This window comes from Tupaia chinensis, unplaced genomic scaffold (genome assembly GCF_000334495.1).
Source record: "Tupaia chinensis unplaced genomic scaffold, TupChi_1.0 Scaffold000574_1, whole genome shotgun sequence".
NCBI classification, from domain to species: domain Eukaryota; kingdom Metazoa; phylum Chordata; class Mammalia; order Scandentia; family Tupaiidae; genus Tupaia; species Tupaia belangeri.
The window spans coordinates 553,935-581,164 of NW_006160088.1; the positions used below are offsets into that span (position 1 = coordinate 553,935).

General features: G+C 37.9%; 1 protein-coding gene across 1 annotated transcript in view; it reads right to left on the reverse strand.

The window, feature by feature from the left end:
* Positions 1–392: 392 nt before the first annotated feature.
* Positions 393–27,230, reverse strand: part of TRIM42 (tripartite motif containing 42) — a 42,386-nt gene continuing 15,548 nt past the window's right edge. Inside the window, exons 5-6 of the mRNA XM_006158193.1 lie at positions 3,232–3,353; positions 393–588 (exon numbers count right to left, since the gene is read on the reverse strand). Of these exons, the coding sequence (XP_006158255.1) occupies positions 393–588; positions 3,232–3,353 (318 nt within the window). The remainder of the gene's footprint in view (positions 589–3,231; positions 3,354–27,230) is intronic.

The following is a 27,230-nucleotide window of genomic DNA, read 5'->3' on the forward strand; positions in this document are numbered from 1 at the left end:
ACCAACCACAAAATTCTCTGCTAGTTTCTTGGGAATTGCATGGGAGCATTCCTCTGCTCTTTTAGGTGTTTCAGGGATGTTGGTTTCTTTTTTATTTATTTATTTTTTTGAGAGATTTTTTTTGCTGTAGGGGGCTGTGCTTGCTGGAGAGGAACAGAGAGAGAGAAAAACTGAGAAATTGCCCCTCAGGGGTATGGCAACACCACAATCCCTTCTTCTCCATTCCCCTCTCAGGATTTTGGGCGGGGATACACATGTACCTGGTGTGTTTCAAGCTGCCAGATCTGGGATTTGAACTGCAGTCAGCTATGTGGGAGTTCAGTGCCTTAACCACTATGCCACCTGCTGGCCCCAGGATGCGCTTTCTTCATCTGTATGTTATGACTTAGTGCTTAGCTCTCTGGGATAGGTGGTTGTCTGGGATCTGCTTCTGCATTTCCGGTTAACACAGGGATACGTTGGGCCAAACGCTGGCTCAGTGGTAAAATGTGATGCTCTGTGAGGAAATCCCTCACAGAAGATTCCAGACTCACATCTGGAGACTGCTCAAAGTATGCAGGCAGGTGCTTGGCCATGATCCGGGGTTGGCTGAAGTTGGGGGTAGATCATAGGATTAAGACTCTGTTGAGGGTGCTGTCTCTTTCTCTGTGTCTCTTGCTCATGGAAAATAGAGATAAATAAATTTAAAAAAATATTTAAAACAAAAATGAAACAAAAAACAGGGATGTGTTCTCTAAGCAGGCACACCCATCCCTCTCTCTGAGTGATGTTACCCACTACCAGTTTTCTCTACTTCTTTCAGATGTTCAATGTCCTGTTCCTTGTTGAGGCTCCCTCCACATCTTTACCCTCCAGACCATACTAAAAATAGTCCTAACTTCCCAAGCATAACTCCTGTGTTTGATCCACTCCTACTTACCTCAAAGTAAAATATATTCAGTTTGGGATGAGACCGATTGCACTGTGGACCCTCAGAAATGTCAGAGTCTCTTCTATCTTTTTTACCTACAGTTTTTGAGCCCCAGGCTATGATTCCTCAGTTTTCTTAGTGGGTAACCTAGCAAGCTGAGTTACCTTCTAGATAGACTACATCATCTTTATCTTGCTTTAACCTGAATGTCCCCTCTGGAATGAAGCAGTCCTGTGTGTGCTTGGCTCCCTCTGGCCTGCGACTACACTCATTCTCAGTTTGAAGTCTCCCCAGGACATTAGGTCAGTGTTTTTCCATGAAGTTCAAGGATTCTTCCAGTCTGTTTGTAATAAAAACTCTAAATTGGTCCCCGAGTCAACAGTAACTCCAGTAAGCTGTAGGGATAAAGTGGGGCTAGCAGGACTTTGTGTAGATCACTATCCTGGACCCAAATCCACTAGAAAGGTCCAGGCTTGATATCCCACTGAGAGTGAATGGCTGAACTATTTACTTTTTTCTCTAGCTTTCCTGCTGTTCCAGTGGCTTTTCCTTTTTGTCTCAGCTAGATCTCTACTTTAGATCCTTTAGTAAATAATACTGAGTCTTTGGGAAAGTCACGACACATTTTTTTTTTATTTTATAGAAAAACAGAAAAATATGTCATGATTTCCCCATCACCCTAATAGTTGTATTGCTCAGGGTAGTTAGTGCTAGCTGCTATGACACTCAACCCCCATGACTCAGAGGATTAATACACAAGAAGTGTGTTCTCTATCCTACGAAGCCTGGTGAGCACCTCACCACTCTCTACCCAGGAGTGCCTTGGGAATGTGGGCTCCATCTCTTTGGTGATTGTCTATTTGGTTCACTTGCTTCTGAGAGAAAAGGCTTGAATGATTAGATGGTGTACCTGTTACCCAGGGCTGTCATAACAAATTGTTACAATCCAGGTGGCTAAAAAATAGAACTTGTTGTTTCTCAGCTCTGGAGGCCAGAAAAGTTCAAAATCAAGGTGTCAGCAGGGTTGGTTCCTTCTAGAGGCTCTAAGTGAAATCGGTTACAGGCCTTACCTCCTGCATAGATTCTGATTGGTGTCAGTAGTCCTCAGCATTCCTTGGTTTATAGACACATAACTGTAATCTCTACATCCATTTTCACATGAGTATCTTCTCCATGTCTGCATGTCTCTGTATGTGTGTTATCTTCTACTTCTTCTTTTTTTCTTTTCTTTCACAAGGAGTTTTGTTATTGGATTTAGGGCTCACTCTAAATCCGGAATGAGCTCATCTTCTGATGCTTAATTTATTTATATCTACAGAAAAAAATCCTTTTCAGATAAGTCCTCTTTACAAGTTCTAGAAGGTAGGACTTGGATGTGTATTTTAGGGACACCATTCCATACACTATGCACTATTTTATCATTAGGCCCAGTAGTAGCATATATATCTACCACAGTCCATTGGTCAGAGGAGCTCATTTAGCCTAGCCTTGATTCTGAGGAAGCATGGGAAAGATAGTCTTCTTATTTGCATAGAGGGAGAAAAGATAGGTCCTCAGCACTTGGCCAGTCTCTATCATAATGGTTAACTTTCAAGGAGTGCTACTTCTATGCTTGTCTGCTAAGGAATTTCAACAGATGATCACATTTTAATCCTCACAAGAAACTTCTGAAGTAAGCTTGTCTAGTTATCCAATTTTCAGAGGCATCAAGTCTCTTAAAATATTTTTCAAGGTCATTTGTAAATGGTGGAATCACTATTTTCATCGGCACAGATTTTCAGTGCTGGTGCCCTTCATACTTTAGGATGTTGCCTCTAACTACACTGACACCTTTGTCCTTGTGGGGCACAGTTGTAACCCTTGCCCACAGTTCTCAAGCCTGTCCTAGGACTTCACTCTGCATATCACGAGGGCTGAAATGGCTGGAGCTAAGTGCTCACTGGATGATTTCTTCTGAAATGCTTTTATTCTGGAAAGTGTCCCAGCTTTCTTCTCCCCACAGTGACTTTTCAAGGACACATTAAAGACTGATAAAGTTCTTACCTTTTAATCCAGAAACTGGATGATGCCAATTGATAGGGATGACAAAGCAGATGTCTTGTGTTGATGGAAGCAAATGTTGACGAGTTCACTTGACAAAGGAAAAAAGTTGGCTGGCTAGGCATATACCTCTAGGACATCTATTGACTTTCGAGTGAGAGAATACTGCAAATTTATTTCTGTTTTGGCTGCTCCAAGAACTGCATTTCAGCAGCTCTAGCATAATCTACATCAAGCCACAAACATCAATAGGCAGCTTGTTTGAAGTGGATCCAAACTACCTTGTCTGAATAGAGCCATACAGCATATTTGCGAGCAGGAAAGCCTTCAGTTCATGGTGGTGGGAAGGAGGGGACTTTCCCGCTCCCTCTTGCCCCTTCTGTTCTGGAAAATTTTCTGCTGCCTTGCAGAAGATCAAAGCAGAAAAAACAAGTTTCTGTAATTAAGTACTTCATTACTGATTATTGATCCAGATCTGTCCTGGACACACAGCAGGCAAAAAAAATTTATACTTCTGGAAATAAATAAAGACCAGGGGTGAGGTTGGAGGAAGAGTAAGAAGGAAGAAAAGAACCAAAGAAAGAGAGAAAGATTGGAAGGGAAGAGAGAAAAGGAACAAAATAAGCAGGTAGGAAAGAATATAATTTCTATCTAGCTTGTTTTGAGGTAAGAGAAACATTCCCCACTGGTTTTTGACAAGTGAATAGTTAGGGGGTAATCAGGCCTCCTAAAAGTTCTGGAAAATCATTCTCAGTTTCTACAGATCTATCCAGGAGCTGGATAGATTTTATTCTAGTACCTTACAGCTGGGGGGTAGGGGATGCTTGAATGCCAGAATTTGTCTCCAGCACACATTGCATCTATTATATACCAATCATTATACTGATTTCCTGAGGACACAGAGTGAGTGATGCAGTTAGGTACAAATTATACTTGTGAGGCTGATTTACAGTAAGGACAGTGTTAAAACATCACCATCTATCTGCAAGGAGTTTGCCTTTTTATTAGGGTGGTAGATAGTTCACAAAGAAAGTAGAAGTGGTAAATTCTTTTATCTTTTTAGATTTTTTTTACCATAAAGCACATGTGCTCATCAGAGAGAGATAGAGAGAGAAGGAAAGTGAAAAAGTACCCCCTGGGGAGATGGCCATGCAACAGTCCCTTCTCCTCCATTCTCTTGTCAAGATTTTGGGCATGCATGCACAAGTGCCCAGCATATTTTTCAGGTTGCTGAGTTTGGGAGTCAAATTGTAAAGCTGACCACGTGGGATCCAGCACTTTAACCACCACATCCTGCTGGCCCCATAAAAGTGGTAAGTTCTTTGAGAGACAGGTAATTCTCTCATGTTTAATCCCATTTAACTCTGACACTGACCTTATGAGGTAAGACATTATGATTATCTCCATTCTGAAGATATATTTAAAGCCATCAATTGTATTCTGGATTTAGAGATTTTAATCTGCACTTTTGAAGTCCTTAAAACCCAGTTCTTAAAGCTTGTATCCACCTAGAAGGTTTAGGCTTTGCGTTTTTGATTATGCTCATCAAAGCCTTGCAGACTTTTACTCAATCTTGAGTAGCGAAGCAGGATGTGCAAAGATAAGCACATTCATTTGCTAATGGCAGAATTTTCAGCAAAGTTCTATAGCATTTAAATGTTTAGGGTCATCTGTCTTCTGACAACTTGGGCAGCAACAATACTGCCTCAATAATTGCTCTTAATTATTATGATTTTTATTCTATTAATAAAGTTATTTAGAATAGAACAAAAGGAACATTTTGTTTGAGAAATGGAATTAGGTGCTTAGAGACCTGACCTACAGAAGAGAAAATTGATGAAGGTGGTTTTTCAAAACACAGTGTTCTGATCTGAGTCCCAGATTCCACTCCAACTCCCTTTTTACCTCCATTATTTCCCTCCACATCTCTATAACTACTGTCATTTACTAACCTTGCTCCATGTCCATACTGTGAACTGTGTTTATGACCTCTCTATTCATCTCATCTAACTACAGGCAGTTATCTTCTTCCTTTTTTTTTTTTTTTTTTGCTTCTGCTTCTAACTCAGTTTAATTGTGTCAGAGCATGTATTCCTCTCCTTTCTTGATACATTGCCTTTTTAAAAAATTTACTTTTTCATATGTTATGTGGTTCTGCAAGGCTTGTAACGAAAACAACAATGTTCTGTCCCACCCTTCCCATCTTTGTTTCCTATTTCCCAAAGGAAACATTTTTCAACTTTTTGATCACTTGCCTCCATATTTCCAAAACATGCCTATAGACCTCTTTCTTTCTTTTTTGGTTTTAGCTATCATAAAATTACTTCCTAAATGAAATATGAGGATTTATTTCTCCCCATCTTTCTCTTTATCTGTTCTCTCAATATAATCTATGTTTTGGTGTTTTCATTATTATTTCTATGTTAATGTGTTTTATGTGTACTTACAACTATTTTAATGCTATGTTTTCTATCAAAAGTGTATCTTAATACACTTAAGTATTAATACTTAATAAGTGTCAAATGCCTCAAGTAATCTGTAGTTTCTCCCTTCCTTTCTTTCTCCTTCCTATCCTTCCTCTGTTTCTTCTCCTTCTTTCCTTCCTTCCTTCCTTCTTTCTTTCCTTCCTTTATCCTTCCTACCTTTGTTCCTTCTTTTGATGCATTCCTTCATCTTCTTGCTCCAATAGGGCTGCAGCATAGATTTCATTCTGAAATGCCTCTATTCATTATCCTTCAAGCAGCTGCTTAAACTTTCTCCAATGTTGGAGTTCTTGTTTTCTGTATCTCATATGTTCCTCTTTCTTCTTAACTTTATCATGTTGATAAAATATATCTATGGGATCCTACTAAGGAAAGATATCCAGAAAATACTCAATTTTTCCAGTTTTGAACATGTATTTATCTTTGTGCTTATAGTGGAATGGTAGTTTGGCTAGGTATAAAATTCTAGGCAGTGGACAATCATTTTTAAATTTTGCATTGTCTTTTTTTTTTCTTTTTTTGGAGAGGTTTTTGCTATAGGGTGTGTGTGCTTGCTACAAGAAATGGAGAGAGACAGAGAGACAGAAAGTGAGAACTCACCATCCCGGGGAGAATGGCCATGCTGCAATCCGTTTTCCTCCATTCTCCTCTCAGGATCTTGGGCACACACGCACACACGCTCAGCATGAGTTTAAGTCACCAAGTCCAGGACTCAAACCACAGTCGACTACATGGGAGTCCAATGACATAGCCATTATGCCAACTGCTGATCCCTGAACTTTCTTTTCAAACCAGTTTTATTGATACATAATTTACAGATAATAATATTCAGTAATTCAAAGGGTAGTGTTATGATTTTGGCAAATGTACACAGTTATGTAACCATCCCTACAATAAAGATACAGAACAGTTCTATTACCCTAGCACATTTTCTCAAGCCCCTCCATAGCTAAACCTCAGGCAACCACTGTTGTGCTTTGGATCACTAATTATTTTGCCTTTCTGAGAATTGTATATAAATGAAATCATACAGTACATAGACATTTGTTCTTATCTTTCCTCTTGGCATACTGTTTTGAGATTTGTTAGTGTGTATATTAATATTTTGCTCCTTTTATGGTTGGATAGTAGTATTTCTTAGTATGGATATACTGTAATTTTTTCACCAATTGATAGACAAATGATTTGTATCAGTTTTGGAATTTTATCAATTATTCTGCAACAAACTTTTCATGCAAGTCATTGTGTAAATGTATGCTTTTATTTAATTTATTTCTCTATAAATGGAATTGCTGAGCCTATAGTAAGTTTATAATTAAGTTTATAAGAAATGAAAAAACTGTTTTTCAATGTAGCTATGACTTTTTGCATATGCACCAGCAATGTATAAGAGTTCTGGTAGTTTCACATCTTTGTCAACACTTGCTATTGTTTTTAAAGATGTTTGAACATATTCTTCATTATGTTATAGCCTTTATGATTGCTGAACAGAAATCCCATGCCATTCTAATTTCGTCTTTTGTGTCCTAGTTTTTGATCTGGAATCTTAAGGTTCTTCTCCTTAAAGTTTACATTGATAAAGTAGAGGTAAGTGTCTTTAATCCGCTTTTACTGGATATTTAAAGGACATTTTTCTACTGGAGTCTTCTTTCTTTCAGTTTATGAAAATTGTCTTAAATTACTTATTTGGTAATTATTCCCCACTGTTTTTCTCTTAACTCATTTTTTAGAAAAAGTATTATTTGGATGCTGGATTCCTGGAATGACCCCTCCATTTTATTAATTTCTCATTCTAATTTCGTCTTTTGTGTCCTAGTTTTTGATCTGGAATCTTAAGGTTCTTCTCCTTAAAGTTTACATTGATAAAGTAGAGGTAAGTGTCTTTAATCCGCTTTTACTGGATATTTAAAGGACATTTTTCTACTGGAGTCTTCTTTCTTTCAGTTCATGAAAATTGTCTTAAATTACTTATTTGGTAATTATTCCCCACTGTTTTTCTCTTAACTCATTTTTTAGAAAAAGTATTATTTGGATGCTGGATTCCTGGAATGACCCCTCCATTTTATTAATTTCTCTCCCCCTTTTCATTTTTTTGTGACTTTGTCTTACCAGTTGGTAGATTTTTCCCCCCAATTTTGCTTTTTAATACTTCTATTGCATTTTCCATTTTGCCCTTATATTTTTAATTTCCAAGGCCTATCTTTTTTATTGCTTGAATTTAACTGCTTGTAGCCTCACTTTATTATTGTTTTATTAAAACAGTAGCTACTCATATCTATCAAAGCTTAATTACATTTCCCCCCAAAGATATATTATTCTTCTAACATTATCCCTTTTAAACATTTCTTTGTTTTAGAATTAGTCTGTCTTGTCATTGCTCAACAAGTAATTTTCAGCTGTATGAGAGGTTTGTAGATATTTTATCCTCAAAAGATATTTTTGGTGATATATAGAAATATTTTTAGGTGTCACGATGGAGTAGGGTGCTACTGGGATTTTGTGAGTGGAAGTCAGGGATATTGATACGCATTTTGCAATGTGCAGAATAGCCTTCCTTGCAAACATCTCCCAAAAGAATTATCCAACCCATATGTCAATTGTGCTGAGGTTGAAAAATCTTGTGTTGCTAGATGCTTTTGTTAAATGTCTCCTGATCCTTGACTGCTGGTTTATATTTGAAGGGCAGTGCATTAAAATAGTCTCTGGACAAGGCTTATTGATTGGTGGCTTCTAGGTAGCAAAATTTGGCTGTTTTATTCCATTACTATGTGCAGAATTCATCAGGGCTTAAGAGATATTCTCAAACTCCCTCTAGTGTAAGTGTGTAGTGCGGAGTCTGGCAACTTGTATCCTTCAAACTAAGGAGAAAAAGAGGCAGGTTCTCACCATTTATTGGGCGAATTTTATATTTAATTATCTTGATCTCAGTTGTGCCTCTGATTCAGTCTTTTTAGAAAATAAACTTTAGCCTTCTGTCTGGTGGAGGTGGATAACTCAGGATGTTAAGTACCATTACACAGACTTTCAATCAATACTCCTGTTTTGATAACACCTGTACCCTGAGTCCCTCCTAAGCTCTAACCTTAGCCTAGTCTCTCTGTGTATTATTTATTCTTTCAGAGTTGACTCTGTTGGTTTTCCCTGGCAGCTACCATACGCCCATTAATTTCTCCTCAAATACCTATCTCCTTGCCAGCTGCTCCCTGAAGTCTTTGTGGATGATCTCATTTCCTATTTTACTAAGAAGACTAAAGCTATTCCAACAAATTGCCCTAACTCCATTGCTCTTAGGGACAATGGACGTTGTTTAGCCTCATCTCTTTTTCTGTTCCTATTATTATGAGGAAATATCTATTTCCTTGAAAATGCGCAGTGTTGTACTGAGTGTTGAATCACTTCTGGTTTCTTCAAGAAAATTGCTCAACAATTTATTTCTCTTTTTGTATCTCCACTTTTTTCACCATCATAGCCTCCTTTACCTCTATAAGAATATGGTTAGGGCTATTTTGTCTTTACAAACAAAACTATCCTGTGCCCTTGTATTTCATCCCATCTTTACCTTCACAGTCAAACTTTCTTTCAAAAAGTATTCTGTATTCTTGAAAGCACTTACTCATCTGACCTTCTCTCCATCCCTTCAAATGTTGCTGATTGTAAGTAATCCTGGCTCATGCCCACTTAGAGATGATCTCATACTTCTCCACCATCTTGTCAGTATTTTTTTATTCCCATGATTTCTTTTCTGCCCTCTATTAGGTCTTCCTTTCAGTCCTGCTTACTAACAAATGAAGGAACCACTGCTGGCTTCACATGCATCTTTATTTCTTCTGTCTGGGATAATTTTATTTATACTCATGGCTTCTATTCGATTGTCTCCCAAATCTCCATTGCTAGCTTCCTGGTTTTAGATGTTCAAGTCCCTGGGACTAGACATAGTACAGCGGTAATACAGTACTCTATTAAGCTGACTCACATAAAAGGGTTCCAGTATGCATCTGGAGACCTCTCCTGGTCATGATTCATATGCACATGCCATGATACAGGGATGACAAAGACTTGGGGTGGAGCATGATATTGAGAGCCTGTTGGGAGAGCTAACTCTGTCTTTCTCTCTCTGTCTCTCTCACTCACTCAAGAAAGAAATACAAAAAAAAAAAACCTTAAAAAAAATGTTGCCCAGGCTCTATATAAAGCATACCTAAGGAAAAGAGTTCTTTGATTTTACATTCCGTGGGTCTACAAATCAAATTTTTGTTTTTTGTATTTTGTGATACTTTGATATTCTGGGAAAATAAGTTCTCCGAGAAAGTAACTTCTTTTCATGCACAAACCAACCAATCCAAAGCTTATGTCTGCAAACACCTCCTTTATCTAACTTTTATACATGAAGCCAATATTTTCACTGCCTTAAATCACCCCAAGGCCAGGTACTGGACAACTGGATCCTACCCATATAGTCCAGAACCTGCTGGAATTATGCAAAATATCCAACCCTAAAGTTGCTCAGACAAGTTTACTCTGCTTCACTGGTTCTTTCCCATTGGAGACCACAATGTCATTCTGACTGTGCTTGCACTCACTCCTGCCTCTTAACTGCCCTGGTACTTCCCGTGGGGATTCTGTGGCATAGAATGCTCCCTTTTTGTGGGAACTGTGAGTGATAAAACTTCTAATAGCATAGGCTTTTATACATCATCACTCAGTCACTATAAATTAAATACCGGGTATGACCGAAACAGTGGGAACAAAAAGATGAAACATAAACTTGCTATAATTGCTACACATCTGGGCAAAGGGTGAAATGTTCTCAATCTGCTGTAATTTCTTCTTGGGCTTACATTATCAAAGATGGAAAATAGCCTTGTGCCACAGCAAAAAGATTCAGTATTTCTGCCTTTTTTTCATGTTATATATATATATATATTTTTACCTTTCTCTACCTTAATTTGGGACCTTTTTTACACCTAAGCTATTTATGCATTTCTATTTCCCAAATTACCCTGGAATTACATTTTGTAGTCCATCTGTAGCTATAGACAAAAAAATATGGTCTTTCATTCTTTTTAAGTTCAAAATGAAAACCCAGTGTTTATTTTGTGATTTAGAGCACAAAGGATCAAGCCAACCTCTTTTGAACGCAACATTTGCTCATGTACTCACTATGCTGCCCCTACATGAAGTCTATGGCTGAGATACTTGCTCCTGGCTCACAGAACAGTCACCTGAGGAGTTTTGTAAAAGCACCATTGTTTGGGCTCTTCCAAGACCAATTATAGGGTTTGGACTTCAGTCTTTTCACAAATCTTTTCATGGGATTCAAACATACTGCCAGAGCCAAGAACCACTGTTCCAGGTTTTTGTTTTTGTTTTCTTTCACTCTTCTGTTCTCTTTTGGCCAACACTGGAATTGTATTCCAGTGGCTCTCTGTGTATATTAGAACCACGTGGAGAAGCTGTTGAGATGCTGATGCTATGTTATGTTGTGTTTTATGTTATTTTATTTACATTTAATCATTATACACTTTTACAGCTTGCAAAATGATTTCCCCCAGCATGCATGCAGTGCATGTCAATCAAATCAAAGATATTACCATATACATCATCATCAATATATAACTTTCCATTCTTGCATCTGTTAAATTTTCTTTTTCCTGAGCCCCTCCTTCCCACCCCACTATCCACTGGCTTCTACATAGTCTCCAGTATCTATGCTTGCCTTCTCTGCTATTATGCCTTCTACTCTTTCAGTTTATGTGTCAGAGAGTGCAGACATTCAGTGTATACTGAGTGGAGATATATAATGTCTGTCTTTCAGTTTAGTTTTCTTAATTTAGCATTAAATCTTCTATATTCACCCACTTTGTATCAAATGAGAGGGTTTCATTTTTTTAATGGCTGAGTAGTATTTCATAATGTATATGTGCCACAGTTTTTCAGTCTAATCATCTATTCTTAGCTATTTTGGTTAATTCCAAGTCCTAGCAATTGTGAATAATGCTGCAATAAACATGAGGGTGCAAGTGTTTTTCTGACTGAATATTTTCCTGTCTTTTGAGTAAATATTTAAGAGTGGTAGTACTGGGTTGTATGGTAGTTCTATTTGTAGATTTTTGAGGAGCCTCCATACTGTTATCTACAGTGGCTATACTAATTTACATTCTGGCCAACAGTATAAAGGAGTTCTCCTCACCATAGCATCATCAGCACTTGTTCTTTGTATGGTAGTTCTTCTTTTTTCTTTTCTTTCTTTCTTTTTCTTTCTTTCTTTCTTTTTTTTTTTTTTTTTAAATTTTAGCCACTCTGGGGTTAAAGTGTATGTCGTTGTGATTTTGATTTGCATTTCTCTTATGATAAGAGATGTAGAGAATTTTTTCATATGCTTTTTGGCCATTCATATGTCTTCCTTGGAAAGTTATCTGTTCAGTTTATTTGCTAAATGACATTTCTTTCCAGGCGAGCTTCTTGAGTTCCCTGTATATTCTAGTTATCATTACCTTATCTGAAGCATAGTTTGAAAATGTATTCTCCCATCCTAAGGGGTGTCTTTTCACTCTAATTATTGTTTTCTTTGCTGTGCAGAAAATTTTTGACATGATGTGGTACCACTTGTCTATTTTTGAGATTATTGCCTCTGCTTTAGGATTCTTATTTAAGAAATCTTTGCCTATTCCAATGTCTTCAAGAATTTTCTGCATGTTTTCTTCCAGTATATTTTTTCCATATTTTACCATCTTTTTTTTTACAGTTAATCAGTGTACATCTCTATAGCATAGAAAATTATTTTCCCAGCATGAATATACTATATGCAGTATATTTGCTCAGTCAGACATGTTACCATTTATATTATCCTCATTAGAGAATCTTTCATTTTGTATCTGTTAAGTGTTCTGCTTTTTTACCCCTTGAATTCTTCCCCCATCTCTCCATTGCACACCCTCCTCCCAAATTGTCTCAGTAGCCACAGTTGCTCGCCATACTTTTATACCTTCCAATATTTCAGTTTCTGCCATAGAGTACAGACATTTGATTTATATTAAGTGGGAACATACAATGCCATTCTTTCATAGTCTGGCTTATTTTATTTAGCATGAAATCTTCCATAGTCACCCACTTTTTAAAAATTTAATATTTATTTATTTATTTAAGAGAGATTTTTGCTATAAAGCATGTGTGCTTGCTGAAGAGACAGATATAAACAGAAAGAAAGCAAGAAATCACCCCCTAAGGTGGATGGCCTTGCCACAATACTTTCTTCTTCATTCTTTTCTTGAGATTTTGAGCATGCACATAGACACATCTGGTATGAGTTTCAAGTTGCCAGGTTCAGGATTTGAACCATGGTCAACCATATGGGAGTCTAGTGCCTTAGCTGCTTTGCTACCTACTGACCTCATATTTGTTCACTTTCTATCAAATGCCATTGTCTCACTGTTTTTTAGTGCTGATTGTATTCTGTAGTGTATATGTGCCACACTTTTTTGATCCACTCATCTGTTCTAGGACATTTTGGTTGATTCCATGTCTTAGCAATTGTGAATAATCCACAATAAACAGGAAAGCACAAGTGTTTTATCAACTGAATGTATTCCTATCCTTTGGATAGATACTCAGGAGTGGAATTGCTGAATCATCCAATTAAAATATGGGTAAATGAACTGAACAGACAACTCTCCAAAGAAGACATAGGAATAATCAAAAAGCATATGAAAAAATGCTCAACGTCCCTTATTATAAGGGAGATGAAAATCAAAACCATAGTGAGATACCACCTAACCCAATTAGAATGGCTAAGATTAGGGGGAAAATGATAAGTACTGGTGAGGCTGCAGTGAAAAGAGAACTCTCCTACATTATTGGTGGGAATGTAAATTAGTACAATCATTGTGGAGAACAATGTGGAGTTTCCTCAAAAATCTACAAATAGACTCACCAGTAGTTTTATAGTGTGAAGTTATATGTTTAGATAATTGATCCATTTTGAGTTGATTTCTGTTAATCATGAGAGATTGGAGTCCAGTTTCATTTTCTACAGGTAGATAGTCAGTTCTTTCAGCACTATTTGCTAAGGGACTTTTTCCTCCATTGGATTATCTTGTGTCCTTTGTCAAAAATCAGTTGACTGTGTGTTTTGGGGTTTATTTCTGAATTCTCTGTTATGTTTCATTGGTCTACATACCTGTTTTTGTGCCAGTACTATGGTATTTTGATAATCACAGCTTTGTAATAATTGTGAAGTCAGGAAGTACAATGCTTTCTACTTTATTCTTTTTGCACACTATTACTTTGGCAATACAGGGCCTTTAAGGATTTCAAAAAAAATTTTTTTTTTCTATTTCTGTGAGGAATATCTCTGGTAAATTGATTGAAATTGCATTAAGTTTGTAAATTAATTTGGGTAGCATTGACATTGTGAATGCACTATTTCTTCCAATCCAGGAACATAAGATGTTTTTCCATTTTGTATATCATTCTCAATTACTTTTCTCATTTTTTTCATGGTTCCTTGATATATCATTCTCAATTACTTTTCTCATTTTTTCATGGTTCCTTGAAGAGGTCATTCACCTCTTTGGTTAGGTTTATTCCTAGATATCTTATTTTTCTTTCTTTATTTGTTGCTATAGTAAATGATATTTTTTTCTTTAAATCTACCTTGGTCTACTCATTATTGGTATATAAAAATGCTATAGATTTTTTTATCCTGTCATTTTATTCATTTATCAATTCTGGGAGTTTTTTCTTTTTTCTATATGTATGTATTCTTTTGGAATTTTCTATGTATGTAGCCATGTCATCTGCAAATATATGTAATTTCACTTCTTTTCCTATCTGAATGCCCTTAATTTTACTCTCTTGTCAGATTGCATTGGCTAGGACTTCCAGTACTATATTAAATACAAGGGGGGGGGAAATGGGCAACCTTGTCTTATTCCAGTATTTCTGTGAAAGCTTTTCAGTTTTTCTCCATTTAGTATCATGTTGGCAGTGGGTTTGTTATATATGGGTATTATTGTGTTGAGAATTGTCTTTTCTATGCTGATTTTGCTGACAGTCTTAATCATGAAGGTATGTTGTATTTTAACAAGTGTTTTTTCTGCATTTATTGATATGATCACATAGTTTTTATCTCTACTTCTGTTAATGTGATGTATTGTATTTATTGTTTTGCATATGTTGAAAGATCCTTGCATCCCAGGAGTAAAGCATATTTGATAATTGTGTATAATCTTTTTAATTTGTTGTTGGATATAATTTGCTAGTACCTTGCTGAGACTTTGTATTCATCAGGGATATTGGTCTGTAGCTTTCTTTTTTTTGCTATGTCTTTGTTTTGGGGATCAAAGTGATGGAGATGTCATAGAATGAATTTAAAATGATTGTTTCCTTTTGGATCTTTAGAAATAGTTTGAGAAGAATCGATGTTAACTCTTCTTTAAAAGTCTTAAGGGATGGGAGGAGGGGTATCAGGGAAAATAAAAACATTTAGTAGACACAAAAGTGAAAAGACATCTGTTGATGATAGTGTGTATAATAATGTCTTTGACTTGACTAATATGCATTTTATTCCTACTGTGAAATGTCATATCATACCCTGTAAAGATGTTCAGTGATTAAATATAAATTTAAAATTAATAAAAAATAAAAGGTTTTGAAGAATTCAGAAGTGAAGCTGTCAGGATCTGGGCTTTTCTTTAGGAGACTGTTCATTACTGATTGAATCTCATTACTTGTTATTGATCTGTTCAGGCTTTCTCTGTCTTCCTGATTCAGTCTTACAGGATTATATCTATTCAGAAATTTGTCCATCTCATCCAAGTTTTCTTTTTTGTTGACATATAGTTGCTCATAGTATTCTCTCATGATTGTTTGTATTTTGTTATATCTGTGGTAATAATGCCTATTTCATTGCTGATTTTATTTATCTGGTTCCTTTCTTTGTTTTTCTTTTCTTTTCTCTTTTCTTCTTCTTCTTCTTCTTTTTTTGGTTTTGTTTTTTTTTTTGAAGAGGTTTTTGCTACAGGGAGCATGTGCTCACCAGAGAGACAGAGAAAGACAGAGAGACAGAAAGTGAGAAATCACCCCCCAGGGGGAATGTTCATGCTGCAATCCCCTTCTCCTCCATTCTCCTCTCTTGGGTTCACATGCACACATACCAGGCATGAGTTTAAGCCATCGGATCCAGGACTTGAACCAAGGTCGACAACATGGGAGTTCAGTGGCATAGCCATTACACTGTTCTCCTTTCTTTGTTTTTCTTGATTAATCTAGCAAATAGTTTGTCAATTTTGTTTGTCCCCTCAAAGAACCAGCTTTTGGCTTCATTTTCTGTGCAGTTCTTTTATTCTCTATTTCATTTTATTTCTGCTCTAGTCTTTTTTCTTTTTGTGAGAGAGGGATTTTTGCTATAGGATGCATGCATGCATTTACCAGACTGAGAGAGGCAGAGAGATAGAAAATGAGAAATCATCCTTTAGGGTGATGGCAGTGCTTCAATCCCTTCTCCTCCATTCTCCCTTTGGGATTTTGGTCATGTAATGAATTTTAAGCTACTGGGTCTAGGAGTCAAGCCACAGTCAACTATGTGGGAGTCCAGTGCCTTAACCACTGTATCACCTGCTGGCCCCCTGCTCTAATCTTTATTTCTTTCCTCCTGGTATTTTTTGGAGGATTTTTTTTCCCAGTTCTTGAGATTTGTTATTAGGTTGTCTGTTTGCTATTAAGTGGTCTATTTATCTTATTTTTTTCTTATGAGCACTAATTGCTATGAACATTCCCAACTATGTGGGAGTCCAGTGCCTTAACCACTGTATCACCTGCTGGCCCCCTGCTCTAATCTTTATTTCTTTCCTCCTGGTATTTTTTGGAGGATTTTTTTTCCCAGTTCTTGAGATTTGTTATTAGGTTGTCTGTTTGCTATTAAGTGGTCTATTTATCTTATTTTTTTCTTGTGAGCACTAATTGCTATGAACATTCTTTTTATGACTTCCTTCACTATATCCCATAGGTTATGTATTTGTTATAGTTGGTTTCAACAAATTTTTTGATTTCTTAATTTCTTCAATAGTGTCATTCAAGAGTAGGCTGTTTAGTTTCCATGTGTTTGTGTATTTTCCAGGGTTCTTTCTCTAATTGATTTCAAGTTTAATTCCATTGTGATTGGAAAAGATGCTCAAAATATTTTCTATACTTTTGAATTTGTAAAGACTAGTTTTGTATCCTTTTATGTGGTTCATCTTTGAAATGTTGCATACAGGGTTGAGAACAATGTGCATTTTTGGATTGTTGGATAGAATGTTCTATAGATATCCGTCTAGTCCATTTGGTTTGTAGTATCATTTAGTTCCTGTATCTCTTTGTTTATTTTTATTTTGTCTAGATGATCTGTCCAGAAGTGACAGGGGTGTTTAGATCCCCAAGAATTATTGTGTTACTGTCTTTCTCTCCCTTTAGATCTAGCAGTCTTTCTTTTATGAATTTGGCTGTTCTAGTCCTTTATACCGAAGGCCCAAATATTACATAATGAGTATGACATTTAAAAAATACTCGTTTGAAGATATATAATACTGTCATTCCCCACTTTCTTCCACTTATCTCTTGGGAGTTTTTTTTTTTATCTTGAAGTCTATTTTATCTGATGTCATTATCGTTATTCCAGCCTTTTTGATTTTTGTTTGCATGGAATATATTTTCCAGCTGTTCACTTTCAATGTATGTGTATCTTTATCAATGAGGTATGTTTCTTGTAAGCACTGTATAAAGGGCTACTGTTTATTTTTAAAAAAGAATTATTTTATTTAATTTTATTTATTTATTAAATTTATTTAAATTTTGACCAGAGAGGGACAGAATGAGAGAGAGAGGGAAAGTGAGAAAGCAAGCCACCAGGTCTGGGACTTGAACCATGGCCGATCATGTGAGAGTATAGCACCCTTAACCACCATGCCACCTGCTGGTACAAGGGCTCCTGTTTTTTCTTTTCCCATTCAGCCATTCTGTGCCTTTTAATTGGAGGATTTAAACCATTACATTCAATATTATTATTGTCATTTTATTAGTAATTTTCTTAGTTGCTTTGTGTTCTCTTATTTCTATTTGTTTCTTTTTTATTTTCTTGGTAAAGTATTCCTTTTAGTATTTTTGGAAGAGCTGGTCTGAAATTGGCAAATTATTTTCATTTTTGTTTATCTGGGAATGATTTTTATTTCTTCTTCTTGGGATATACAGTGTTCTTGTCTGAAATTGTTTTTCTTTTCTTTTTTTTTGAGAGGTTTTCACTATAGGGCATGTGCACTCGCCTAGACAGAGAGATAGCAAGCAAGAAATCACCCCCCAGGGGGGATAGCCACGCCACAATCCCTTATCCTCCATTCTCCTCTTGGGATCTTGGGCATGCACACACACGCGCCCGGCATGAGTTTAAGCCACTGGGTCCGTGGTCGACTACATGGGAATCCAGCGACATAGCCATTATGCTAACTGCTGGTCCCTGAAATTGTTTTTCTTTTAGAGTTTTGAGTATGTCTTCCTATTCTTTCCTTGCTTGAATTGTTTCAGATGGGAGGTCTGAAGTTAGGATAAACTTTGTAAGTAACTTGATGATATTCTTTTGCCAGTTTTAGTATCTTGTTTTTGACTTTGATTTTTACCAATCTGACTATGATGCATCATGGCGAGGATCTTCTTATGCTGATTCTATTTGATATTTTTTGTGTTTCCTGAATCTTTATGTCTTTATGCTTCTCTAGATTTGGAAAATTTCCTGATAGTATTTAATGAAAGAGGTTTCCTATACCTTTACCAGCCTCTTCATCTTCTGGAATACTTGTGATATAAATCTTCAGGTGTTTCATATATCTAATATTTTCCATAAGTTGTCTTAATTTTTGTTGTTGTTAAATATATTTTTCATTCTTTTTGGTAGTTTAGACTAAGTGAGAGGCTTTGTCTTCCAGATCAGAGATTCTATCTTTTGAATAGTCTGATCTGTTAATGCTTTCAAGAGACATTTTGATCGCTCAGCTTGTATTCTTCATCTCCAGAGGTTCTGTTTCATTCTTTTTAGGGTATCTATCTCTTTATGGAATTTCTCCTTCATGTCATGGAATGATTTTGTCACTCATGGAGCTTATTGTCCATTTTCTCTTGCGTTTCCTAAAGTTTTGTCACAATTAATATTAAGGATTATTTTTCTGACATTTCTGTGAATTCTCATGTCTATTGTTGGTAAGGAATTATTGTGTTCCTTTGGTGGAGAGATATTTCATTGCCTCCTTATATTTCTTATGTCTTTCTGAGTACTTCACCAGATGCCTACACTGGTTTCTAGGTATCTGGTGAAGTACTCAGCTCCTCCTAATTTTTGGAGTAGGTTTTACAGTGCTGGGATGTAGGGAGGGAGAGCAGTCCTAGGTCCCAGGTGTATCCTTGGTAAAGGACTATGTCTTCCAGATCAGAGCAGGGCTTGCAGAGGCTGTACTTGATATAGCTCAGTGAGGTTTATGGTGATGTGCTGTGAGTGGCATCAGTTGCATCCAGTAATCATTCTCTTGGACTTAAAACTGATGGAAAGAGGAGTGCAGGTTTGCTTTCCCTACGAGACAGGGGGTAGTGTTCAAACTCCTTAACCTCTGTTAGGGTGAGGGGGCTCTCTTTGAGTCCTCTTATTCCCTCAGAATGTGGAAACCTGATTGTAGATGGGGTGCCACCTTCTTGTCAGACTGCAAGGAATTGTGGCTCTCTTGACAGCTTGGGATGGAGTGAGGTGAGAGGTATTTTGTTTTTGTTTTTGTTTTCATTTTTCCCCTGAAGCTGCTTGCTGTTGTGCTTCTCTATGGTGTGCATTGGCTCCTTGCCAGTTTCCTTGTTCTTCTATGGATGGGCTTCTTAGAATACACAGTGGTAGTCTGGGGTTTGGAGTTTCAGAGGAGAGTTTCTTTTGCTTTTCTCCTCCAGAAGGGAAATTGGAGAGTGGTGGGGGGTGTTACCCAGAGCCTTACCAGCTTCAGGTAGTTGGCTCCTCTCTGTTTTTGTAAGAAGCCATGCACTCTAGAAGTTTCTGTCAACTTCCTCCTACCTCTCTCATGCAAAGGTCTGGCCTGAGTTCTCTGTTTGCAGAGGCTGCTTTCAGGCAGTAGTCACAGCTGGGTACCTGTGGGCTGTGCAGCTGGTAGTGATAGCCCTTCCCCTCAGTCAGTGTCATGTTTCCCTGACTTACTCCAACCTCTCTGGTCCAGATGCAGTTTGGGGCTGAGATGGGGGTGGAATGGCTAGGGAGGCATGGGGCATAAAGTGTTGTCTAATAGAGTGGGTGGGTACCAGTGGCAGGCCAATGCAATCAGGGTGTAGGGGCAGGGCTGTGGTGTGATCCAGACTGGGAAGAAGGCAAGACACTGAGGCTCTGTTTCTGATTCATTAGGTCCAGAGTAGAGTCAAAGAATGTGCACTTCTCACTAATACCCAGGTGATACTGACTGATGCTGCTGGTCTGGGGTCTTTGAGAACCACTGCCTAACTCTTTCTAACTCTAAGGATGTTAGCCTTCTGGAATCTGCTTCTGAGTTAGAGTAACCAACAAGTCTTCATTTTGGTAGTAAAAATCTCATGATCTGGGAAACCTTTCAGTCCCAGGAAAATTTGGTCAGCTTGTCACTAAAAAGATATGTCATATCCTAGTCCCCAGAATCTGTAAATATGATCTTATTTGGAAGAAAGTTCGTGAATATTTAATTAAGGATTTTGAGATGAGGAGATCATCCTGATTTGTCTGGGCAGACCTGAAATCCAATGACAAATGTTCTTGTAAAAATAAAGCAGAGGGTATCACTTCTTGGCTTTTTGGCTAAGATCAGGTGAAGAATAAAGCAGAGGGAGAATATATAGATGGAGGAGGAAGCAGAGAAGAGGATGACGTAGTCAGAGGCCAATGCGGACAGTGAGCAGAAACTGAGGAGGCAAGAAATCCGCTCCTTTGGAAAGAGCATGGTCTTATTGACACCTTGATGTGGATTTTTCTCTAGAACGAAGAGAGAATATATTTCTGTTTTTGTTTGTTTGTTTGTTTGTTTGTTTGTTTGAGTTTTTTTTGAGCCACAAGGTTTGTGGTGATCTGTCACAGCAGGTCCTGGAGCCAAATGCAGTCACTCTAACCTTTGCCATTCTGGAGAGTACCTTGGAGCCGCTTCTACTTGTCAGGCCTATCAAAAGTGAGATAGTCTAAAAATGTATTCCTCCACACGACTAGCTGACTGACTAGAGTCTATAAAAACACTTCCCAGAAAGAATAGGCTAAAAACCAATGGAGCACAGCTAATCTGATATATTAAAAGTACTGAAGATTATCTACTGTAGGTCATTAAGCAGCAAATGATGTAAAAAGAAAAATTTATTAATATTAAATGTGCCTTTTTGTCATGCAGTATACAGCATCCTGACAATTGTAGGTGGCCTGTCAGAAATGTTTTGAAGTAGTATTCTTTGGGTACAAAAAAGAGCACATGAAAAGCCTGGAGAAAGCCAAACATCCTTGATTCCTGGGGAAGTGCTTGACTCTTAGAGACAGGCGTTGATGAGATTTGGTGTTCTGAGGAGGTGCTGTTTCCTTCACATAGCTGGATCCCATAGAGCCAACTGAACAGGTTGGGCCACACTGCAGCCTTCATCATCACCTCTAGGTCAGTCTAGGCCCTGTGGCCAGACTCTTGGAAGAGAAAGAGCAGGGTGCATGTGAAAAGCTCTAGAAATGGCAGACAGCCCTGGGTCCTGGGCTGGAAAACCAGGTGCAGTTCTATTTGGGATGTGCTTGTTTTCCCCCATCTCTTCTGCCTGTTCAGCTGGCTGTTTCCCCAGGCTTTCTGGCTCCTAACTCTGTACTGAGGACTGAGTCATGGTTTTCTCTTGGTATTCAGCTTCTGAACTAGTGTATGAATGTATTACTGTGTGAACAATCTCGTTCTGGATCCCATACTTAGCATATGCCCCACGCGTACTGTGATGTAGTGTAATTTTTCTTTCTTTCTTTCTTTCTTTTTTTTTTTAAAGTGGTTTATCAGTTACCTGATGTATATACTTTTTTGCATAGGGAGATTATAAATTATTTTTTCTATTTTTAAATTTTTAATGTACTTAAAGCATACATGTTGTTTTGGTACACTCACACATAGTGAAATGATTACTACAGTCATGTAAAATAACATTCATTATCTCACACAGTTATCTTTTCTTCCCCACTGTGGTAAGAGTACCAAAAATCTACTCTCTTAGCAAATTTCTAGTACAGTATTATTATCTGTAGTTTTCATGTTGTACGTAAGATCTCTAGACTTATTTATCTGATTTAACTACAGCATTTTCCCACCCCCACCCTGGTAATCACCTTTCCACACTACACATTCATTTTCTTTTTTGTTTATTTGTTTTTGCATTCTACATGTAAGTGAGAACATGTAGTATTTTTTCCCTCTGTTTTATTTCACTTAATGTCTTGTCCTCTAGACTCATCCATGTTGTCAGAAAGGACAGTGTCTCCTACAAATTATTTAGTTATTTAAAAATTATTTGAAGACAAAAATCAAGTCGTCTGCCCTTACTCAAAACACCCAGGCCTGGCATCAACACATAGTGGGATGTTACCTGAATCTAAATATTAATAAACTTGAATAGGGCCCCAAGACTGGAGCTCTAAAGCTGCTAAGTGTCCTAGGACTTGAGGATAGAGGACTGAGGCACCTCACCAGGGAGATCGTGATGGAGACTGAGCAGAGTGCAGGACAGAGCTCAGCCCCTGGCTCCCTGCTGACATTTAGTGACTGCTGAATGAATACAGCCACAGAAAACTGCCAGTACCCAAAACCTTGTGGGAGAAAGAATATTTAGGAGTGGTTATTTATTTATTTATTTATACTTCATTTCATTTTCTTCCATACATTTAATCACATTATTATTTGTCTTACAAAATGGACATTTCAACAGGTGAACATTTCTCCCTAGTACTGTTGATAAAACTATGAAATATCTTCAACAGATAATACCACACGTCTTTGTGCCATTAATGCTTTGTGTCCCTGATCCTCCCAGAAATGTCCTTCCTCAGACCCTCCTCTTTCACACACACTATATCTGGTATTTACATCTATATACTGAGTTTCTGCATCCTTTGGACAATTAGTTTCAGTCATAGAGTGCAGACACTCGGTATATATTAAGTGGGGACATACAATGCTTCTCCTTCATAGCATGGCTTGCTTCATACAGAGAAAGACCAGTTTGAAACTCAACTTTAGCAATGACTGCTGTTACTGGATTCAGTGTTGGAGCATAAGGAGAAACTAAGTTATGATTAATGTCATGCCTAGCCTCGGACAAGACTAAAGGCCTCCAGTATGCCTGAAACCTCGTGTTCACATGAACATTGCATTCCGTTCTCTAGTAACTGCATTGCGAATGACTCACCAGGGAAAGAAATCAGTCTTTCAGAAAGACACATGTCATGTTTGTTTTGTTATTTTACTTCTGACTCCTTCACTGGGAGGCTTACAGCTTACATAATGTAAAGATATAAGGGTCCAATACTTAGTTCTTTCTCCTAGTCTACAGCTAGCTGTAAGAAGTGCTAATTACTAAAAATAGAAGTGACCTGTCTGGATGCAATGGGCTAGTTTAAAAGACTCTTCAGCCTTTTCCCAGAAAAGTCGAATTGTTAGGAAGACAAATGTTGTGGGGTTTTAATGCATAGCTTTGCCATTTAAGCTCTTAATTTGAAAAAGCTAACATAAAAAAAATGCTTTGCTATTGATAATGTAGATGATGATTTATTTGGGATTTATTTACTGGTTATATCAAGACTTTTTGGTGTAGGCAAGTGACAGTGACTGTTTCTGAATACTGTTGAAGTTATGCTATGCAAAGGCTCTAAACTGGATAAAGCAAACTTAAAAGGAAAATAGAAAACTTCCTATCAATGGGGAGATAATGATTTCAAATACCAAAGATCTATCAATCACTTTGGTGCAAAATTAGAACTTTTTAAAATTATTTTTTAAAGGGTTTTTATCACAAGGCACATGCATTTGCGAAAGAGAAAGAAAGAGAGAGAGAGAGAAAGTGAGAGCTTCCCCCACCCCCACAAGGGATTGTGATATGCCATAATTCCTTCTCCTCTGTTCTCTAAGGCTTTAAGGCACTCACGTACATGTGCCTAGCATGATTTTAAAGCCACAGTATTGGGGGATTCAAACCGTGATCAATTATGTGGGAGCCCAACACTTTAACTACCATGTTACCTGCTAGCCCTAGAAGAACTTTCATATTCATTCCTTATGAATTTCAACTGGATTTGTTATGGTACTTTCCTCAGTCTTAGATCTCTGACCCCACTCCCCCTCCCTCCCCCCCCAAAAAAAAACCACACAAGCAAAGAAACAACTCAAAACAAAACAGTGTATTTAAGTATAGCTAACTATTGATACAAACTGACCATGTTCTCTTAACTATTGTTCTAGGGAACCATTTCTAGAAACTTATGAATGTCTAAAACTTAGAAACTCAAGCCAATGTCATGCAAATGCAATAAAGCTTATGAAAAATTAATTTCTTTCTAGATTTAGCACTCAATAAACACTGCAAAATTGATTTTTTTTTTTTTTTGAGAGAGATTTTTGCTATAGAGCACATGTGCTTGCTGGAAAGACAAAGAGTGAAAGCAAGAAATTATTCTCTGGGGGATGATTACTCCACAATCCCTTGTCCCTCATTTTTCTCCCAGGATTCTGGGCACACATGCCTCCAGATCCAAGACTCGAACCATGTTCTGCCATGAGGGAGTCTAGGACCTTAACCACTATGCTACCTGCTGGCTCCACACTTCAAAATTGATGTTTTCTTTGAGAGAGATTTTTGCTATAGGGCATGTGCACTTACTGGAGAGACAAAGAGAGACAAAGAGACAGAAGGCAAGAAATCACCCCCTTCCCCCGGGGGGGGGCGGTGATGACCATGGCACAATTCCTTCTTTTCCATTCTCCTCTTGGGATTTCAGACATGAACACACACATGCCTGGTGTTAGTTTTAAGTCAGCAGGTCTGAGACTTGAACTGCGCCTGACTATATGGGAATCCAGCAATGTAACCATGCTGCCTGCAACACTGATTTTTAAAACAGGTTCTGAACTTGGGAAGGTGTGATTCATGGCAGAATAAGACATAATAAAGAAATGTTTAAAAAATATATATGAACTGACCAATTCTTCTTCTTCTCCCCTCCACATACCATCTTTTTGCCTCATCTTCTAAACGGGTACTATGGAAACATGCCTGGTTCTTTTTTGAAACACAATTTCATTCTGTTGCCCATACCAGCCTCAAACTTGCAGCCTTCCTGCCTCATCCTCCCTGAGGATTCTAGGTATATACCACGTGCCTAGCCTTCAGGGAACTGAACCCAGGCCTCCTGTGTAGTTGCAGACTACAGAGCAGCAGCATCTTAGTGCCTGGGGTTACTCTTGATTTTAAACATAGATGTTGGCTTCTAAGCATATGATTAAAAATAAAAAACTTAATTCCTTTAGGTAATGAACTAAATTTCATGAAAAGAAGTGGAACTTCTGATATTATAGAAATTAAGTTTCACAGAGGATGTAGACATTTCTGTGAATGTATGGGTAAATTATGAAGCTTCATTTTGAGGGTTGTGTTATGCTTTCTGTTAACTGAAGCTCCAAGAAACATATAACCGTAAATCCGCCGAATACTTAAACCTAGCAGGTGTTAGGAAAATACACAGAATTTTTAACTTTTCCACCTGATTATTACCCTAGACACAATATTTTGACCTAAAATTTTAATTTTATAACCTACATTTGTTCTTTAAGTTGCTGATCATGTTGCCTTTCCACTTGGTATCCTTCCCTGTCCTTCAGGCTGTGTGGGGCGGCCTGGAGTGTGGGTGGTTTTTCTCAGGGCCCCTGTGTGCCTGTATCACCACATCCATCACTCTGCATTGCACTTTCTGTTAACTGCTTCTCTCACTCCCTTGGAGCAGTGGTTCTCAAATACGGGAGATTTTTCTCTCTGGGTTATTTAGAAATGTCTGGAAGCAAATTCTGCTGTATTTGGGAGCTGCCACTGTTATCTAGTGTGTAGAGGCCGAGATGCTATTAAGCATCATATGATGCCCAGCACAACCTCACAGCTAGGAATGATCCAGTCCTAAATGTCCGTATTGCCTAGGCTGAGACATTGCACTGGACTCAGCCTCTCAGGAAGTGGTAGCCTGGTTTCCCATCTGTACGCATGGCAAAACATTGATGTTTTGTGCCTATTAAATAGCTAAAGGAAAAGAAACTAAGTATAGTCTCCTGCCTTATCTTCTTTTCTAGATTCTGTGTTATCTTATATCCTTTATGTTTACGGAAATCGTCTCCATCCTTTATGACTCAGCTCAAATACAAGCACCTCCCTGAATTGCTGCAAGATTCCTCCAGAGGTTCATCCACTCTCCTCTGTGCTCCCATGGCAGTTTGCTTGCAGCATTTGCCACCTCTTCTGGAGTAATGTGTTTACTTGTGTCCAGGGGCACATCCTCAAGTAATTCACAAATCCCTTGAGAACACTGCTGGCTAACTGCTCTCTTCTGAATGTTTCTCAGAGTCCAGCTTGCACTTCAGGATAGGAGGTATTTATTTCATTGTTAATGACTTAGCTCCTGCTACCAAATAGCCTAAGCTCATTCTTTTCTCAATTCAGAGTATTTTCCACTTGCTAGGATGTCTCCCCTAAAACTATTTAGAACCCAGTGGACTCTTTGGACCTCCTATTTGGTATCATTTGTAATCTGATAATAAATGCCTAATTGAGAACTTCTGGTGGTCTACCGATGCCCTACAGTATTTGTCAAATACATTCCAACAAAATGACTTCCAGAAACATCTTATGCAACTACAGTATTGTTGGAATTAATATCTTTCCATAATCGTGGACACTTATTTTGAGGAGGAGAGGTTTTTAGCTATAGGGCACGTGTGCTCTCCAGAAAGACAGAGAGACATAAAATGAGAAATCACCTCCCAGGGGGGATGGCCATGCCATAGTCCCTTCTCCTCTATTCTCCTCTTGGAATCTTGGGCATGCACACGTACCTGGTGTGAGTTTAAGCCACTGAGTCTGGGACTTGAACTGTAGTTGCTACGTGGGAGTTCAGCATCATAGCCATTACACCAACTGCTGGTCCCAATAACGGACAAGTTTTATTTCAATATATAATTGTCAGTATACAAGAAGACTTCCAAAATTTTGTGAAAAAATGGAAATAAAGTAGAGTTCAGGGCTGGTTTGGTGGTATAGTTGCAACAAACAGCTCAGTGAAACTAGATCCATATTGAAGAGCACAGTTTGGTTCCCTGATAGACTTATACACACGAGGCATGTGCTCAAGATCCCAGCTGGCTGGGAAGGTTAGGGAGGGAGAGGATCACTGATAGAGATCCTCTAGAGATGGTGTTTGTCTTGCATTTGCTACTGGACAAATGCATGTACCAACCTAAGCGCTTATAGCACAGTAAACCAATTTCTGAGACAAGGAGAGTTTGCTCAGAGAAAGGCTTTATTATGAAAGATATCACCTGAGAGAGCAGTAGAGTTCAAGACTTTTTTTTTTTTTGGAGAGATTTTCACTATAGGGCGTGTGTGCTCGCCAGACAGGCAGAGAGAGACATAGAGACAGAAAGCGAGAAATCACCCCCTAGGGGGGATGATCACGCCGCAATCCCTTCTCCTCCATTCTCCTCTCGGGATCTTGGGCACAC